At 42.0% G+C, this 20,885-nt stretch overlaps 1 protein-coding gene across 1 annotated transcript in view; it reads left to right on the plus strand.

Moving 5' to 3' along the window:
- Positions 1-341: 341 nt before the first annotated feature.
- LOC121942749 (LHFPL tetraspan subfamily member 6 protein) overlaps positions 342-20,885 on the plus strand; it is a 52,513-nt gene continuing 31,969 nt past the window's right edge. Inside the window, exons 1-3 of the mRNA XM_042485992.1 lie at positions 342-634; positions 1,374-1,665; positions 2,976-3,493. Coding sequence (XP_042341926.1) covers positions 3,109-3,493 — 385 coding nt within the window. The 5' untranslated portion in view covers positions 342-634; positions 1,374-1,665; positions 2,976-3,108. The remainder of the gene's footprint in view (positions 635-1,373; positions 1,666-2,975; positions 3,494-20,885) is intronic.

Below are 20,885 nucleotides of genomic sequence, written 5' to 3' on the forward strand. Positions count from 1 at the left end.
TTATTCCCACAGCTTTATTTAAGTTTAAGTCGAATTTAAGTTCTCATGTTTGCAGTAGAATCACTCATGATTTTACCCTTAAAGATATATTTTGTTATTATGGCGATACAAGTAATACATATTTGACCAATGTTGTTAAGTTTTTATTTTAATGTGTAAATTACTTATACATAAACAAAAATGTTTAGGTCGGTAGTTATCTAAAGTTACTTTAGATGGGAGTCTAAAGACTATTCTGGAGGCCTACTGTTGTCCCTCTTGAGTCGCCATAGGGCAGGAAAAAAAGTTGTGGGGGGGACTTCTGCTCTTCATGCATGTGTGGGAGTTTTGGTTAAGGAAAATGCAGGGCAACAGTTGCTGTTGGAGCTGTCACACCTTGTCCTGTCCCGTTTATTGTTTTAAAAGTTATCCAGTTCAATGAACCTAGGACGCTCGGTTCCATTGGTGGCAGGAGGAGCCCTTAGCCACGCTGTTGTTTTTAGCTTAGCTACCTCAGTATAGCCAGCTGTTAACACCCGCTTGGTGCGTCAGAGACTATAGTCAGCTACATTAAGATGTGGCGCAGTGAGAGGATCCTTTTTCAACCTGGTGGCAGGGGAATGTTTGACAGACACTGGTCCGGCCGGCAGGAAGGGTAGGGAATAATTTAATCATTTCCTTTTTTGTGTAGACTTTGTAGTGTGTTCTGTGTGTTTCTTGGTTTTTGGTTGATTAATGCTGACATACTGGTTACTTGTTTTATGCTACTTTCTGTCATTTATCTGTATTTTACTGTAAAATGTTTTGTTTGTTTTCTTCATTTTTTGTCATTGTTTGTTGTTCTGAAGTTGGGGGGTGGGGGGGTGTTGTATAAGCCTCTGGCTTCTTGGCCTCTACTGACACATTTTTTTGTTTTTCTTATATTCAACTGGATTTTATGCCGTTTTTCTTTGTGTACAACTTAACTAAATACATAATTACATAGGAAATATAGCATACAATATAGGCTCTAATCTCATCTCTAAAACCCCTTGTGGTTCAGAACTTGTAATACTGATATTCTCCATATGCCAATTATATACTACACTAATACTCTCATCTTCGCGTTTTTCAAATTTGTCTTGCTTTTAATAGCAACAGTCACTCAATGGTTTCCTGGACTCAGAATTGTAATTTCCAAGTCCAGCAGTTTACGAGGCGTCCGCGAATGCATCGGGAACATGTAAGGAATGATAGTGGCGGTGAGTCCAGCCCCTGGGTGGGGATTTGTGTGATTGATGGTCACCTCCTGAGAGTGTTTCATGGACTCGCCCCCTCCCCGCCCCTCTCTCTCTCTCCCTCTCTCCCTCTCTCCCTCTCTCCCTCTGTCTCCCTCTGTCTCTCTCTCTGAGCAGGAATGTGGAAATCAGAGTCCCACAGTCAGTCAGCGCCGCACGTTTCTGCACCGCGCAGGAGTGAATAATTGATCTTTGCCTCCGTTAAACATATTGATGAGGAGGAAGTGTTTTGTGAACGGATTCCGCGGTCACTTTTTTGGATTTACACTCTCGGGTCGGACGCATTTCTTGTCTCTTTTCCTCGACTGAAGAAAAGTTTGCTTGGAGACCCAACGCAGCTGGAGTCATCAGATGGAAATAACCTCTCTGTGCACACCGAGCGCACCTTTTTCCGGAGCTCTCCCAACATGTAAGCTTTTCTTCTTTTTTTCCCCTTGTCTTGTGCTTGTTTTCATTATTCACATTCCGGCAGGGTGAGCACTGCGATAGCGTGCTCCGTGAGGTCACCCCTAACGAAAAATCACTTTATGTTCCCGTAGTGGCTGCTCCTGTGGGGACTTCTAGTCTGTGTCCGTTGATTCTGTGCTACTTAATGGATATTTCATATGGTAGCTCATTGTAGTCCTATAGTATGCCATAAGCTCTATTGTATAGTTTTGCTGTGGTGTTTAATATTAATGTAAACTTCATGATATGAATGCTATTGCTATTGCTGTTTTGTAGAATAATTAACACTTTTCAAAATAAAACACAATTCACTGTAGCCACAATTAATAATACCATTGTTCCAATAATAGTCTTCACGCTTGCTTTTTACTATTTGTTATTATGCATATTCACTGCTGCCTTAAAGGTGCTGAGTGCTATGAACTAACAGCTAGGATTGTTTACCCACGAGGAAACAGTACTTATGTGATGTTAAAGGAAAAAAGCTTTAAAAACATAAGTGAGATGGAGAATAACCATTGCCCTAAGCTTATCAATATTGAGTTTTGATTATTTGATTTGACTTTATTGTCAGAAATAATTCTGAAATTTGTCTTGCATCCCAGGACGTTAACTGTTTGACATAATACAAAAATACAAACAACACTTAAATGAACACCAAAGTCATACAACAAATGCTACAAATCACCACAGGCAATACAAAAAGTGGATGCAGTGCAACATATGACTCATTAGCTATTACATTAAGTGTTTGACTCGTACACTGAGGTGACGTGGAAGCCTTACTCTGATTTAATAGAATGACAGACTGATGAACAAAAGAATTCTTTAACCTGTCTTATCAAGCCTGTGGGACTCTAAATCTCCTGTGTGATGGCTAAAACTGATATTCTTCAGATAATGTGTGAGAAGGATCTGACCAGTTTGATTACTTATTGGCCTAAGTTTGATCCTTGGTGCATTGTGTTTACAATTATATATTGATCAAATAGTAATGATGTTGAATATATATAACTATGCCCATTGGTTAGTCTACTTTTCTGCTTCATAGTTAAGGAAAAAGTACTTTACAGGAAAAAGATCTAACAAACTGAGTAATGATGATCTCCTTTTCTTTCATATCTGTGTTTATAGCTGTGCTCAAAATTAATGCAGAACAGGTTTCTGGTTTTAAACTTATCAACCTGTGACTTTTCATGGTATTCCAAAAGCCAAAAACTTGCTCCCAACAGATGACTCATCTGTCTTTTCCGTTGCTCTTCCTCCTGACAGGGACCCGGAATCACTGAGAAGGTGAAGGCTGCTAGTGTTAAATGCTCACTGCAAGGCTTCCCACATCACAGCGACCGCTCATATAACTGCTGTTAGTTCAGTGCCTGTGTGAACCATTTGCAGACTGTTTACCATGGCGTCTAGTCTGACATGTACGGGTGTTATCTGGGCCCTGCTGTCCCTGCTGTGTGCTGCTGCCTCCTGCGTTGGCTTCTTCATGCCCTACTGGCTGCTGGGGACACAGATGGACAAGCCAGTGTCCTTTGGCACGTTCCGCCGCTGCTCATACCCGGTGAGGGACGAGGAGAAGCAGGCCACGGTGATGCTGGAGCAGTGTGGGCGCTACGCCTCCTTCCACGGCATCCCCAGTCTGGAGTGGAGGATCTGCACTATAGTGACCGGTGTGGGATGTGGCCTCCTGCTGCTGGTGGCCCTCACAGCTCTCATGGGCTGCTGCATCTCTGACCTGATCTCACGTACAATCGGCCGTGTGGCCGGCGGCATCCAATTTGTTGGCGGTGAGTTTACATCTCTGTCTTTGTGTTTGTATCTACATTGACTGGGTGTGTGCAGAGCAGAGGGTCTAATTATGAAAAGATGGGGGGCTATCAGGTTTTGAGCTGTCAAAACTTTTTTTGATGGTTTGCTTTGCATTGAAAGACTACAGGAAGACAACAGGTTCTCCATGGCTACATTCAGACATTAGGTAAAAGTGGCCTGAATGTAATTTTTTTGCTCTTATGTGACTCAGATCTGCTTTTTTCATAAAAGCATGAATAGCAAAAATCACATGGAATCTGATCTTTTCAATTCCCATTTGGAACACATTCATACGTGGTCCTAAATCAGATACAGGTCAGATTTTTTTTGCATTGTGACCTCAATCTTTCTGAATTCATGCCACTTTTACGTCACAATAGATTGACATTCTTGCTGCAGGGTTCTTGAGGAGGGGTGCTGACAGATGTAGTAAAAATGAGTCCTCAACATCTTGTATTTTTAGATGAAATCTGTGTCACTGAAGTCATTCATGTCACAATCCCACCACTGCTGGCTCTGAATGCACACACACCTTCATACAGATGTAGCTGCCATTGTTTAACAAAAGCCCACAATTAAACATTTGGCTCTCTTTTTCCTCGTCTTTGCTTATCATCTTCACATGATTTTACTGGCTTCCACTCCACATCAACATATGAAATCGCAGATGCGGACTTCAGTGGCTTCCATGTTCTGCGTGACACTGTGCTGTTTGTGATGTCTTTGTCAGCTCACAACTTGTGACCAGTGGAATCTGATAATTGCCACATTTAAGAAATTATGTGAACAACCAAAAAAAAAAAAAAAAAACCAGATCTGAGCAGTAAATCCAAATTGAGCACTAAGGCTTGCATTGTGAACATAGCCCTAAGATATCAGTGTTCATAGAGAGGTTTTAATGGTTGTAATTAACATCTCATAAAATTTGATTCAAGCTCTCAGAAGTGTTCATGAACGCAAATCACATTGATGAGGAAACAAGGAGGCATAGAAATCTTGATAACTGTGAAAATTTAACCTCTGGCCAACTTTTCTGTGCCAGAAAACCTGCTGTCGGCCCAGAAAAACTTGTTTCCTCAGATACTTGGCTTCACAAGAAATCAGAAAAGTCCCAGTGGGATGTTGGTCACGTTACCCAGTTAATGTCATTGGGTCAGTGTACATTTCCTAACTCATGACTGCAGTTCAACAACAACAAGCACAATTCTGCACATTGCTTTATTGAATTGGGTGAATATGTGAATGATTGTTTAAAAAAAAAAAATCTTCTACAAACAAAATTATTTGATTTCACATCAAGTGTGTTGGTCCCAAAGGTGTGGCTTTGGTCTCATTGAAGATTGCTTTGACTGGGCTCCAATATTGTAATTAAGGTGAAACATGTAATTTGATGAAGAAAAAACACTTAATTTTCATAACACCTTCCTGTGATATACTCTTACCCTTATGTGCTGCAGATTTTGGCATCGATTTATATCTTTTGGTTTTAGTTTAAGGTACAAGGTAACTTTATTGTCATTTTTCTTAAACTGGTTTGATCCAGAATGCACCCCTAAAAAGTTAAAAAAAAACCCACGCCCTTCCTTTTTGCAAAAATAGTCTTGTCCACCCTGCAGCTCCGGCCATGGAAATGTGTTTTTGTTTGTTTGTTTGTTTGTTTGATTACAGTAAGTGAACGCAGCTCTGGACGGCACCAGCTTTGTTTATGTGCACTGTTGGTTTTTGCACGTGTCCTCCCGGGACACGAGGTCTGAGGGAAGGCTTCCACTGAAGCTGCAAGTTTCTCTGCCCTAGTTTAAGAAGCTGCGGCGCTCCAGCCCTCTCATTTACTCCAAAACGTTTGCTCGCATACTGTGGCTCACCACTTTGCTATTTACAATCCCCATCACTTCAGTTTGGCTTCAAAAAGTGAAGTGACAGAAAAGCAGGTTGCAGGCAGATTTGACAGAGCTGCCAGGTTTTTTAGAGGGATAAATCTACTGAGGACCACCACAACGTGCCATGTCCTAGTTCTTAGCTACTTAGGAACATCAGTATTAATGATGTATAATATGGAGGATGATTAAGGTGAAGGCTGGCTGGCTTATTCAGAAATGTGCACTTTTATGTAAGGAGAGCTCCTTTTAAGCTCACAGCAGCCCCATACATACAGTAATACAGCAAGCTGCTATTTTTGGTTATAGGATTAAAAAATCCCTGTCTGTCTTTCTTGCGATTTCTCTCTTTCGTAGACTCACAAATCCAGACACGCATGAGTTTAGACGGAGGGAGAATGAAGGAAGGTGGAGTACAATACAAGGGGCACCGCTCACTTCTTTTAAGTTGAATGCTGATGAGCCAAAGGGCATATGTCTCTGAAGGGCTAATTGGAAGTGACACAATTGGGAAGCTCAGTGGGCTTCTTCATGTATTGTCTTCAGTCACTTACAAAGAGTGTAGAAACATAGAGGCAGGCAGGGCAAATTGCGAGAGAGAAGAAAAAATACCTAATGATTGAAACGTTCTGCATTAACTTCTTATTAACCAAGAACCTTGTTGAGAAATATAGACCCACGGGGGGAATACCGATATGTGTGCCGAGAGATATGATAAAATCTCAGTGATTAGCGCAGGAACGAGGAGAGAGAGTAAATGAGGCGATCAGTTGGTGAGGCAACGCATATGAATTCACCAGATGCAAAGGACCCTCATGGTTCACTGTCTGACGCCAATGTCTTCCTCCTTTTGTGTTTCCTCTACTCCTTTTGTAGGCCACTAATGAAGAGTGTCTTAGCAGCGAGGCCAGGGCCCCTCGGCTGCCACAAGTAAAACATCCACTTTATATCTCCCTGTAATTTATCTCAATCCCACGAAATAGATTAGAGCTGAAGGGACTTATCAGTGCTTTATCTCATTAGCTGCAACCCCAACTGAAGGAATACCTTTTAACAGTAACAATTATTGTTGATAGTGTTGTTGTTTGCCTCTTTAATGCTGTTTTCTCCCAGTTCACTATGGGCAAGTTGTTCCAAGGCTGGTTAATTGCTACTGGCAAAGGCCCAGATTTCCTGTACAGGCCAGAGAGTTGGAGTCTGAGTATGAGACTATGACACTGCTGTGGCTCATAAATCAAAGGACCGTGCGTTCTGTGCTGCTTACATTAAACAACTGCCTGTGCCATAGTTTCTTGTCTTAGTTATGTAGTGGTGCGGACTCCAAATGACTGTGGCACAGACGGGAGGTTCAGACATTAAAAGATTCTTGAGTTGGATTTGGTTGTTAAGGGTTCTGATCCCCCTCCACCCCCACCCACCCTCCTGCAGAGCCTTGACTTGTCTTCTGGGGGCTTCAAGCAGAGCTGTGCACAGCGGGAGAGCTATTTAACGTTTGCGTTCCACAAGCAACATATAAGACCTTTATGTACCTTTTTGCATACTTTATATTTCCCCTCGGCACAGTACCTTGTTGTGCTTTGGTGTCCCCGTTTATTTCATCTTTTTCCTCTCTGCACCTGACAGGTAGTTTTGTTTTGACATTTTGCTATTTGATTGCCTCATGATGACTGACACTTTGACAGGCCCTGTGATTGGATAACATTTTTGCTCCATCACGATTAAATATAAGGGAGAGCAATGGGAGCGTGGGGCCTCACCAAGTCAAAGGACTTTTTATTGTACTCAAATACCACTTTCACGTCATAATATCTCTGACTGGCGGGGGCATATAAAAGTGATTTGCCTGATCTGTTTATGGGAAGGTTTGGGAATGTTTCAATATCTTACAGAAACAAAGATAAAGATAAAAGATAAGATAAAGACAAAGATAAAGACAAAGACAAAGACAAACAAACTGTGACTTCCCCAAATGGCTGTGGTGCAGTTTGGGTTTGAGAAAGAATACCAGTACGCAGCAGTCAGAGTTTGCCTGAACAATAAGGGCTGGATGCCAAATTTGGAAAAAAGAGTGGAAAGGAAAAGCAGGTTGAAGCTGTTGTCTGTATACTGGAGTCAAAGTTTAATTATAAAGACAAGTTAAATACCTAGATTATACACTCACTGATGTTGTCTGATTACATGTTTTTTTTTTTTTTATTGTGGAGGTCAAAGTATGCATTTTATGCTTCTTTGAGCTTTTCTAACATGAATTGCAAATGTAGACCCAGTTTGTGTCAGCGACATCTATACCCTGTTGCCCTTTCTAGACAATCAATCAAATAAATCTACCATGATCGAAAAAAGGTTGATTTGCAGGATTTGAAGCCCAAATAACATCACAAGTGACATTAGGAGAGGCAGCGATAAAGCATTGTTCCACAACATGACTGAAATCTCTAAAAACAATATTGCCTTGACCCGAGAGAATGTCAGCCGGATTGAGATCACTTAAACTCTTGATAAAAATGTCAGGACATATAGCAGCTCAAGGCTGAAGGATAAAGGCTATATTTTATTGAGAAGGTGGTGAACTGCTGCATCCTTGAAACTGAAGGCAACATAACAAGACAAACAGTGTGATGCATGACAGGCTGTACTTGGCCTTTTCAGGGCGTTTGTTGCGGCAGTATGTAGGGTTCAAGCAGAGGACTTCTTGTGAGCTGCTGCTGTTTCAGAGGAGGTGCAGACCTATGAGGTGTACTGTCCCCAAGGGATGAAAAAAAAGTTTGAAAGAGCTCAACACAGCATATTTCACTGCCTCAAGGGAAGGTTGAATCCATACAGTCTAATTTTGTCTGTCATTGTTGGGAGAAGTACCGAGAACTCTTTACAGTTTTAGGAGGAGTTTTCAATGCCATCACGGCCAGATGGGCTAAAAGCATTTATTATTGATTAGAGACATTTAATGTCTATTACATTAAATATTACCCCTGAGTTTTGACAGTCCTTTGATGAAATGAAATGAGAAAAAAAAGGGTTTTCACATGCATTTGCGTCTTCTGATGCTCCCATGTGAGCGCTATGAGAGTGAGATGACAAACTTGTCATTTATTTGACACACATTTATGTTCTAACCAGTTGCAAAACTTTTGGATTAGAATTTTTCCTTCAAAGCAGAATTGTCAAAAACTTCAATGAGATTCAAACTAGAAGCAGAATTTATTAAAAGATGAAACTATATGAGGCTGGTTAGTCTGAACAAAAGGACAGTTTTGTGGGGGAAACAATGCGATGCACTGGGCCTAGCCTCCACACTGTCCACAGGCCTGTTGGCCGTGCTGGTTGAATACTTCCCACACCAGCCTCAGATGAAGCTGCAGTTGATCTGAACTATCAAATAATTGGCTGTGTTGCCTTCTGTTTTCAGGTTGATTGGCTCTGTTTACACCTCTGTGCCAGCATCTCGTTTGCCCACACTGGTGTGGAATGTCAGTAAATGAACAATATGAAGCCGCAGAGAGAATACACACGAAATACTTTCAACTGTGGGTGTTATTCACTCAAGTTTTTCTCCGGTTTTAAGTGTAGAATTTTCCCCCAGGGGTAGCCGGTTAGACACAGCATGTAACACGGTATCCTGGTCATGTGTGGTTCAAGTTAACTTTACCACATCTGTCTGCACCACCTCTGTGGCTCAAAGTGTGTGTCAAGGGCATGTGCACGAGCGATAAATTTAAAGACGTGTAAATAAATTACAGATGGGCTGCCATTTTGGCTTCCGAAATGTTGCCAAGGGCTATTTGGCAGAGAAGTGTGTTGTCCTGTTTGAGAGCCATACCAACACAGCCAGGAGCTTTGTCCTTGTGTCGGCTCTGTGAGTTGTTGCCAGCTGGATCCCGCCCAGTCCCAGAATGTGTGCTTCCACTCCCCTCTCACCACCAGCACTCATTTTCAAGAGGTACAACAAAATGAAATTGCATCCACATGAGGAAGGCTTTGGGATGAAGAGCTCATGTTTCCTGGGGAATATTCAGTATGGAACAGTGTCTCCTGACAGTCATTGTTTAATGGTGTCAGATCACGAGACATTTCCGGGGCGATGGGTAAATATTCCCTGACGCGCCGTGTTATCCTTTTACTTCCAAAAACCTATCTGTATTCCTTCCTTCTCATAAGCCTGCCAGTTTGATGTGATGATGATGGACTGCACTGTCTCATCTGCCATGTAGGCATTGCATAAAACTAATGAGATAGTACCGGCCCATATGTTTCAGGGGAGAAAGCCAGGCCTTTTCACTACGGGCAAGAGCCTCGTGTAATGGTTTGTAGAACACGTTCTTGCTCTCCATTGCTTACGTTTCCGGCCGCTGATGGTTATAAAGTGGACGTCTCTTCCTCTGGGTTGATTGATCACCTTAAGTGCAGACCACTCTTTGCAACACTGTAATGTGCTTCATTGAGCCCGGCAGCTATTTTTTGCTCAACATACAGTTCCCTAAACCCCCAGCAACATGACCACAAGGGTGTTTGGAGTCAGAGCAGTGAAACGTAGCCTTTGCACCATAGGCAGTCTATTCTTTTCAGCACTCAGGTCTATTTTTCTCCTTCACCCTTCACTCTTTCTAATGATGAACTCACACCTCCTTCTCTGCCCCTCTTTTCCAACCTTGCGAGTTACGGTATTATTTCCAGTGATCTCAGTCTCTAACTCTCTATTTCAGGCTTGTTTCACCTTTCCCCTAATTCTGCTTTCTGTCCACCCCTCTGTGTCTTTCCTCTTTCCTTCTCCATCTCCTTCACTCACTTTCCTCCTCCTTCTTGCAGTGGCTGTGCACATTGGTGTCCGCTGCAAGCTGGAAAAAAATAGATTAGGCCAGCACTCAGTGACCCGAAGAATGGACCTGGGCTCAGCCAGAAAGACAGAAAGAGAGAACGGATGAAAAAAAAAAGAGTGAGACAGAAACAGAGAGAAACAGGGCGGAAAGCCCAGCATCAACAGGGATTTAGTTTTGTCAAACAGGAAGTCTGGGGAACCAAAGGACAGACAGAAGGGTTATTTCAGTCTGTTCCTCTGTTAAGTCATTGTTTTCTCTGCCATAGTAGCAGGCGTGCTGCATATCGGCTTGTTTTTGTCACTTGCAACAGAGCTGTTCCAGAAAACGTGTCTGGTGTGTCTGCATTCGTGTCTGGCATTAATGCAGCCATAAAAACAGAGAGCAAGGGAGCCTGACAGTTGTGGGGAATGAATGGATTTGGGATATAAATTTGGTAGCCCTAATAATTAATTTGTAAATAATTTACCAAGCATAGATATCGAACATTTGCGGCTTCCAGCCACTGAAATGTGAGGACTCTCAATTTCAATTTTCATTTCAATACAAATAAAATATCTTATGGTTTAGGATGATGGTCAGACAAAATAAACACTTTGAGTGTGACTTATGGGAAAGCGGGATAAGCATTTTCCTTTTAAATGATAAATCAACTAGAGTAAGAATTAGCCATGCTAGCAAAATGCTAACATTAGCATGTTAATACAATCACAATGACAATCCAAGGGTGCAGATGTTTAGCAGGTATAACCTTGTTTACCAGTTTTTGTTTAGTTTATCATGAAAGCATACTAAAATTTAACTGATATATGTTGATGATGAAAATAATTGTCAGTACTCAGGAAAGAGGCACTGAGCATTTGTTTGACACTGAGTGCTGCACATTTTGGCTTTTTTTCTTGTTGCTAAGAGTTGAAAAATGTTTAATTTTGTCCAGAATACTACTTTTATGTAAGGAGAGCTCCTTTTAAGCTCACAGCAGCCCCATACATACAGTAAAACAGCGAGCTGCTATTTTTGGTTATGCTCTTCAGAGTCATTTTTTAACCAGGCGTCCAGTCACAGTGGAACGTGGTACAAATATCACAAAGACCGAACATCACATCCTACATGTTCAAGTGCTGACAACAACAATGCAAGAGAAATTAATGCACATAGATTTGCGTTTGCGTCTTCTCTCCTTCTGTGCTTCATCACTTATACAGAGCAAGAATTCTTCCTCTTGCCAACATTTTTACTTCCGCAGATATTCTGTATCATAGTAACCAGATGCAAGCAAAATGTCTCAGCCATGGACTGTATTAAATAGACTAATGGACGTAGCTACTGTGACGTCACCCATTGTTTTGTGGACTAACATTTTGAAACCTTGAGTTTGGCATTTCAGCCGTTGATATCTTGGCTCTTTGGAGGCAGAAATGACCATATTTGGTTAGAGGGTGGAGTTGTGGTGGGGCAAAGCAAACTGTCACTCAAAGCTGCCACACCCTTAATTATGTGTAACTTTAAGCCTTGATAACATTTAAATGGGTGGCATACACAGAAATTCACCCCATATACAGTTGTAATGAATGGGAAAGTAGCTATAGAGACTAAAACTGAGAGAAAAACTTGGTCCCAGCAACAAAAAAAAAAATGCTTTGCTGGACACACAGCATTATACAAGTAACACCACCGATTGTCTATCCAATGACAAACTGGTTCAACAAAACTATATCGATCAATCAACAAACCAGAAGGTGTCAGCCCTACAGGAACCTCATAAATTTCCTTCTGACAAGTTTGTTTCCTGAGATGATTCTACAGGATGTTCTCCTCGGTTTGAAGAAAGGGTAAAGCAGACAGAAAGTAATTGCTAACACCTATCACGTCTTTGCCGCTGACACCTAAACCAGTGAATATTTGTGAATAGATGAATTACCACTCAGACAGATGCTAAACAGATGGTGGAGGTGCTGCTTCTCTGTATCACTGGTGACACACATTGTGGAGGGCATGTTTGATGTCAGTGCCCTAGCCTGTACTTACAGTGAGCAATACTTTAGTCACAGGTAGGGATACGAGAATAAACCCCTCTCATGCGGTTTGAGCTGTCTTGTTTCTGTGGCAGATAAACTCAACTATGTGTGAACAGAAACACAAAGAGAGAACAAGGGAAAGAAGAAAAAAACTGTTTTCCTGAATTTCACCACATGTTATGTCTAATTAAGGATGAAGAAGATGGAAAGCCCACATTTGACCTGTTAGACATCTCTGAGGGAGTCAGAAGCCATGAGTCTGCTGAATAAATGAATAAGTATGGATTGGATGGATTGGGTCTGAGCCCTTTGGGATAAAGTAGTTTGCTCAGTATTCATACCCTGTTTTACAGTCTCAGAGGCACTGTGCCTTTAACACTACAGTTAATTATACCCTGTTCTTCCAAGTGAGGGGGAATGTGGGGTCAATACTCCTTTTGTGCTGCCTTCTCGTAGGTCAAATAGCAGGCCGGTGAGGAAATAGAATATGTGCTGGATGTATGGAGAATAAAGTGGCAGTGTAGAATAGCCAGGAGAGGAGTCTATTTTTGGTAAAAGAATTCACAGTAATTGCCTGTCTTTAGTTTCTTTACCCTCAAACCATAGATACATTATATTGTAAACTCCTGTTTCCCAAAAGAGGCAATACCCACTTAAGAATGAGCAATTTTTCTCCTTTTTGCCACTTTGACTCATGGATGTCTCTTTTAATTTGACTCAGTGTGTCAGTGTATCTCCTGCATCTTATCCCTGAAAGGCCAGAAATAGCATTAAGCACTGCACGAAGAGCCAGAGCTCTCACGAGTAGTAATGTGTGGAAAAGAGTTGCCTCTGTCTCTGGGAGAACAGGGTCAGTGTGCAGCTCTGGGAGAGGATCTTTGTCCACTCAGTGGGTCACTCAAAGCATGCTGCCAGACAGAGCGGACAGGTGAAGGTGGCGTAAAAAGGCAGCTGAAGATCAGATCAGAGGAGGATGGGGGTTACCTGTGCACATGCATTTGTCTGTCACGAGTGACCAGCAGTCTGTTAATGACTTGGTGACGGTATGTGCTTGTGTGAAAGAGCTCTCTTGTGAAGTGTGAATTTGTTGCCTCTTGTGTCTCATGTTCACATGAAAGTGCCTGGAATTTAGCCTACGTCCACAGTAATACATTTTCCTTTTAAAACACATAACTTCTGCTTAATTTACACCTATCATCCAAACTACTCTGGCATTTTGGAACCCCGAGAACAGACTTTTAAAAATACTGCTGACCTTGCTCTAGTTTGAAAACTCTGGGTCTGCATTTTAGTCTGGTAATGCTATAAGGGAAACTTTTGAAAACGAGGATGCACACACCCAGGTTCACTTTCTGATTGGGTGTTGTTAAGCTGAAACATGCTACATTTTAGCTAGATCTACATACATTTAGGCCTACATACATTGTCTGATTTTATCCTAAGTGTGGTTACTCCTTTCATATTGATATAACTTTTTCCCACACTGTTATTTATTTGTTGTGGGCTGCCACTATTAAAACATCGGCTGCCACCGAGAGATTTTTTAGCACTATTGAAAAATATATACTGTCCAGTTCTTAATTGCACTACACTTGCGGGGTGCAGAGTGTACTCTTGTGACCGATGTAGCAGCAGTGAAAGGAAAACTTTAGTGATCACAGTGGTGGGTCTAAAAGTTTGTATTCACTCACTCTGCACTCTGCTTCTCCTGCCATCTATCAATCTGATCAGCTCTGACAGGATCAACTGATCAGTTATCCATGCCAAGACTCAAATAACTCATGATGAGTTTCGCCCTGTGTCCCTGAAGGAAACACTGTCTGGTGATTGATCATGCTCCCGGTACTGCTTTGACATGTTTTTCACTGCCATGACCATATTCATGTGTTCCTCTCTGTATGATTTCCACCTCATATGTCAGTCCAAGAAAATAAATCTTTTGTCTTGAATTTTGCTTTATTGCTGTCAGTGTAGTCACTTCTGTATCGAAGCAATTAAACACAGAGTGGACGATCTACATCCTGTTTACACCAGTACATGCATGCCCGGTGTATGTGAATGGTCATGTGATATGTGTTTTCAAGCGTGCTAATGTGGACAGACATAAGCTCTCAAACTGTAAATGTGTGGTTGCATGTGGCTAAGTTTATTGATGTCCTGCGTGCGAGGCCATGGCCTGCCTCTGCTGTCTGCCTTAAGTCATGCTGGGAATTTAGGGTAAATATATTCTGTTGCCCACTACCCCCACTAACTCCCCCATCCTCAGAACTACAACCAGTTTAATTTGAGAGGCTTTTAATGCGATTGCTTACATGCGTTCCACAAAAGAAAGTGATAGAATTGGATACATTCCACAGCTTTCTTTTTGCTGTCTTTTTAGGAGTGGGCTAAAACTATAGTTAGCCTGTGATTGTGAATGCTAACAGAGTTAGGGATTTTTCCATTATGAATTCAGTTTATACAAATTAGAGGCAGCAAGACCCTCAAGAGAATGAGTGTTTGTGTGTTCAGTGATCAATACAAATAAGACTTCATTTGAAGCAAAGGAATGTGCATTGTGGGCTTTTTTTGAAGCCTCACAGAAACACCATCAAAGGCACCTTGGCGTAGTAATAAGCAAAATGTCACCCCCGTCATTATCTTAAAGTGACAACCCTGTAATTGTGCCTCATGAAAATTATGTCTCAGGGGAAAAAAAGTGCATGCTTCAGTTTTTATAAGGCTGACACAAGCTGAACAATAATCTCCATTTTGTGGCCCACGGCTGTAGTTGTGGAGACTGGGGTGGGTTTAGTGTTTGGGTGGAAGGCGACGCAGTGTGACTCCAGTTTTGCTTTGCTTCCCAGACTCTCATTCCAGCTGGTCAGCAGCAGTTGGGTGGGCTCTCCCCTTATAGGATCTGGTTTCCACAACAGCAGGGGGTGCAGTGAGAGAAGGGGAGGGAGAGGGAGGGTCAACATTTGGAGAAATCCCCTGAGTCTTCCAGCAGTCTGTGTTTGGCTGCTTAACATAAATAAGTTATACTACAAGTTGCCTTTGGATTCAAGAAACACCACACTACCAGTCTGCTGATAGCTAAGCTTCAAAAGTCTTTTTATACTCTCCGCGAGCAGATTGTAGTCAAGCCTCAACAGTTAAACAGCACCTTGTTGACTGGCCTTCCTGTGAACCCCAAAAAGGGAAAAAATCCAGCAACAACAGTAAGTCATAAACAAAACCTGACAAGAAAGAGCTTGAAGTCAAGCGTTTACCCTATCTAGCCAGCAGACAAAGGTTTTGAAAGTGCTCTGCAATAAGAGGGCCTGTGATGGGACGCCCGTAAGACAGTGTCTGGATGTATTTTGAGCCACTCTGTCCAAAATGCAGCCCTGTGAAAGCATAACAGAAGGTCTTTGGAATGCTCAAAGGGAGCCTCATCTCAGGAAGCTATAAACAGGACGAAGACTCAGTGCTCTACCCATATTTGTATGTGTTTATGAAGATCAGCAAGCGCTCATGGCCATATATAGGATTTTGAAAAAAAGCTTGGAGGTGTACAGAGCTGTCTAAGGTTGGGAAGCTGTTATTAATCTCCATGCAGACACAATTTGTTATGATTAATAAACTGGAAATAAAATAGTGTAGGAGTCTAAACCTGAGGGATTTTATTTGACAAGTTGTGTCAGATGTGGTTTACAAATAGCTGTATTATAGGTGAGGATAATGATATCAGCACTGATGCTGTATCTCTTTCCTCACCTCGGAGCGGAGAACATAAGCAAGACAATCTGCCCTCCGTGCCCGCTCCGCCTCCTCCTCTGCCGCTTTCATGCACTTTATTACTATTAGTCACATATTCTCTTTTCACTCATTTTTTTCTGTACTCATGTGTATGTTCTTTTTGCCTGAACAGAAACAAAAATGTCTCTGAAATGAAAAGCTGTGAGTTGTGCTGCTTTCCAAAAGGGAGCATGGGAACAAAGGTACTCTTTGATCCAACAGAGTGACTTTGCTCTCTGCACTAATTCTGGGTCTGGACCAGTCTGAGCCCCCCGGTGTTGTTCTCCCAGGCCTGACAAGCCAACTACACCCAGTTCCTGGCCTGTTGGCTCGCTGGGGGTCCCCATGGCAACGGCGACCTGGCTCTAGCTAGTTACACCAGAATATTACAGAAAGTTTTCCTGGGAGTGATTTAGAGTCATACTGTGACTGAACCCAGGGCTTTTTAATCACATATTCCAGCTATTGCTTGAGCTGGCTCACTAGTTGAATGAAGTCTCTAGCGGGAGATGGTGTGGATGAATCGAAATGATTAAATATGACTTATTCTCTGGCTTTATAGACTCACCAACATAATGAAAACACCAATCTTCAGCGTATAGCTCCAAGATAATTCAGATTCTGTGCACCATAATTTGTATGCTTTGTGTTGTGGTGTTCATTTTTGAATACATCATCATAAGACAAAGTAATCTAAGTCCATTCAAAAGTGAAAATGGAATTAAATTAATATTTTTTCTGACATTGTCTGAGCTGCTCTTGTATCCAGCATCTGAAAAAACTATTGATTTTTTATTATGAAACACATGAACCTCATTACAGTCTCTGGGTCTTACAGCATGTAAGCTTCATTACATGGGAAAATTGGAAGGAAACCAAAAGGCTTTTAAAAGACATAACTAAAGACAAGGGTGTCACCTGTAAAGGTGAAGCAGAACAGAGGATTTGTAATTACAGAGTGATTATATGTGGAGCCAAGCCCTTAGGAGGTGACTGCGCTGCTGCCACTGATATCACTCATATCTACTTATCTCCTGCACCGCCAGCTAAGACTTGATCATTAGTGAATGTGTCTCTATCATGACTATCCTGATAGTGCTACTCTACTGCTGGTCCTTTGTTGGTATTCCCCTCAGGACAACTCCATTTTCTTGCCTTCTGCTGCCTCCAGTCTCTCTGCTAGAGCACGGAGATGCAGGAAACCCGAAGATATGAATATACGAAAAATGCCAGGGTGGGTTTTCAAATTGAATGTGGCTCTTTCACAAGGCATGCACTCAGTGTTGTTATTTCAGGGCAAAATTACACCAATAAAAGGAGATTCGGCTGATTGCTTGTCATAACAGCCTAGTTTCAGTTGCTGGCTGAACTGTTTTGACAAAGGGATGGTAGACTCCAAGTCGATGTTATTTTCCCTAACATCCCTGAATCTCTGTGAGAGCTGCTGGATCAGGAAGTGAAGTCCTTCAAAGCTCTTCTGCTCAACATATTTCAGCCTGACCGTGATGTGCCTCACCATCTGACATTTGAAGATAACCATGGAGTAAGTGGCTGGCCGGAGTGTGCTCCTTTCTTCTTTTTTTTTCAAACAGAGAGCTCTCAGCCTCACTCATGATGGATGCCGAATGGCTCGTCATGTGCAAGGAAGGAGATAATAGAAGCCGAGAAGTCAGGCACTCAGTCCTGCTGATAACACAGTGCAGCCTGTCAGTCACACAGCATACTGGACAAGGCGTAGGTTGTTCCAGTTTGATTGCCTGCTTGATATCTGATTTTTGATTTGGTGTTCTACCAACATCTTTCTCTCACAGTTGACTAGCCAAGTAATAAAATGTTACCTAATATTGTTTTTTTCCACCTCTGTAATTGCATCAGCTCTCTTGTGTGAGGTGGCTGAGGTGGCTATTATAGAGTCAGGCCAGTGTGACATCCGTCATTCAGTAGTCACACTGCACATCACCCATGAACAGAAGTGACATCAAGGTTAGTCTGTAAGCCATCCGGTAAACTGACCCAGGCTGCACGCAAAAAATGTCAATAAAAGCAGAGACAGCTGTGCGGTGTTCGGAGACCCTACAATACCCCACTGGGTTTTGGTCACTAAATATCCATTATTATCTCAGCATCTTCCCCTGCAGCCTTCACTGTGTCTGGAGCTCTGAGATCATTTAGCTTCCACTTCCTCAGGCAGTGCAGTTGAAGATGAGTTATTCATTATTTTTGCCTGACAAAAAAGATGGGAAACAGCTGAAAAGCATGTGGACTTGCTGGCTGTATATCTGTGCTGGAAATGTCCTCTAGGATACGAGCAGGATTTTATTATGTATCTTGGCGGATGCTTTCTGGTATGATCAACTTTTGGATCAAACTGCAAAGCAAGAGCTGAACCTCTTAATGAAAATGTGGCTGCTCTGCAGGAAAACTGGTACGTCTGTCCATTCTGCAACAGATTTCAGCCAGTATGACTGTTGAATTTAAGTGAAAAATGTCCAAAATGGACCTCTTGATCTTACATGTTTTGAAAACAAAAACCTGATTTTACTGTGAATGCTTCAGGCTGTTGTCATGCACTGTTTGTACGTATACTTCCGAAAAACAGTGCACCACAATTCGTATATAACCCTCATAATAAGTAAGGCTGTGATCATGTGACCATTGTGTTGATGGTAGTAAAGAAAGAAGTAGTATAAAGACCAGACGTCCAAGGCTGGTTGGATTGGTGAATGGGTCAAATAATAAGGACTTTCTCCCACGAAACCCTGGGTTTGAAACCATGTAAACCCTAGTGAACTTCAAGTGATTATAAGGTGCATTGTCACAGTGATTCTTTCATAGACCTTACTTTTCTGAACCCAATCTGCATATCTTTACTTGCCAAGTCCTATTGATGGCCAAACATGTTTTCTTCTCCTAAACCTAAACTACATAAATGTTCTGCTATCAGTATCTGCTAACATGTCAAGGTACTGATTATACCATGACATGCTGTTAATCAGCAGTTTGAACAGCATACAGTATATTAGGCTGGACTTCCCCTCTAAGGCAGCCAGCTGTCACATAACTGTAAAGTACCAGTATGACCAGTTCACGGCCCGTTTAGGATTGAAAATGTGTGGTTTAACGAGACAGGAAAAACAGAAGAGACAAACAGTCCGAAATAAAATGTCAAAGGTTTAAAAGAAAATCTGACAGCTTATTATTTCAAAGGACTGCACTCCCAGCGGTTTGGAGCTTTTATGTGCTGGGGTGAATCTCATACTCTGCTTCTTCTTCAGGTTTTCAACCCAAAGGAAAGCACAACCTGAAGCAAAATGGCACATATATGGTCAGTGGTCAATCCACAGATTTGTTCTCTATCCTCCAGAGACATTTACAGAGAAAGACTTGAGAGGAGCTGAGCACTTTTTCCTGAGCAGTTGTCGGCCAGCTACTGGCAACTGGCGCGTGGAGATTTCCCCGGCGACACACATTCAGTTTGAAAAGGGGCGTTTATACCACACATAAGCCCCTTTTCAAACTTCAAACAAAAAAGGCAGTGGTGTTTTACAAATACTTTCAGTGTAGTCACTATGAAATTATTTTCACTGCGGAGATGTGTGATAGAGGGATGGCTGCCCAAGACAAAACCTGCATGGTTTGATAAGAGAACCAGATACATTAATAGGATGAAGAAACTGGATCGTGCTTATATACTTCTTTGGGCAAGTTGAATTTCTGATTTTCTTTATTTAAAAAAAAAAAAAAAAAGACTCCCTTCTGAAATCTTGTCAGAAGCTCCCCTGGGTTTTCAAAAGCATCCTTTTTCTTGGAAGGAGACTGAACAAAACAACATTTCAAAGCAGACAGCTTGTAGTGTGGTATCATAGAGATTGAAAGGTGTGTTGTCGTAGAGCCTAAGTATTCAAACAGTCATCCTTCTGACTACTTATTGATGGGCTCTCAGCAGGGTGTTGCTGAGTCAGGAAGACACTTGCCCTCAGTCACGGCAATCTGTAATCATGATCAAAGCTCAGATCTGTCAGCTGGGAGCCCCATAGTGTCCTTGCTGTTGTTTCTAGTGTGCTCCTCTAACCTTGGCAACCCCTGCAGGCAGTTACACAGGAGGTTTGTGCTAGTCGTGTGGACAGTGCAGGGTGGAGACACACGTAGGCACCAGGCCTGGGCTTGTGACCGGGGCGTCTGCAGGACTTATTGGTCTGTGAGATATACATCCTCTCCTGAGCTACCGACAGATCACTATTTGGCACTTAGTGATTAGTGACTTTCTACTGCCTTTCTTTGTGCTCAGGATATGTTTCTCCTCCTAGAAATTTTGATATTCTTCACATATGGCATTTTTGGTCTTGTCTCTCTGACATGCAGCTATTGACCCTCTTATTTTGCCTCTGGTCATAAGGTATACTGTGCAGTACTTTGTCACTCCTTCACAAACTGCTTGTACTTATGGTGCATTCCGTAAGTCCTGGGAAGTCAGAATCTCAAGTTCCCAGGCACAAATTTCAACTGGAACACACTGTTGAGGTCAGATTTCTGACTTGGAGAGTTGGGAGAACCTTGTCAACCTCAACCTCAGAAACCACAATGACATTAACTGTAGTAAAAGCTTTAGTTATATGTTGTTAATTAGCACTTCTGTCTTATTTGTGTCCCATTAAATCATTATCCGCAGTATCCGTGGGCATGTTGCTACATTGTTTGTATGTGCAAAATACAGCATAATGTATTGTCATCCTAACAGAGCAAACCCCACTGTGAATTAATGGTTTTCTGACTTGTACTGGAACACAGTCAAATCGGATGTTACAAGGGAACACAGCAGTACATTGCAGGCTACTACTGAACGAAAGTTACTTTTGTTTTAATGAAAAATTCAATACTGAAGCGAGCTAACCACTGGCACTAGGGATG

Source organism: Plectropomus leopardus, chromosome 5, assembly GCF_008729295.1.
Source record: "Plectropomus leopardus isolate mb chromosome 5, YSFRI_Pleo_2.0, whole genome shotgun sequence".
Classification (NCBI taxonomy): Eukaryota; Metazoa; Chordata; class Actinopteri; order Perciformes; family Serranidae; genus Plectropomus; species Plectropomus leopardus.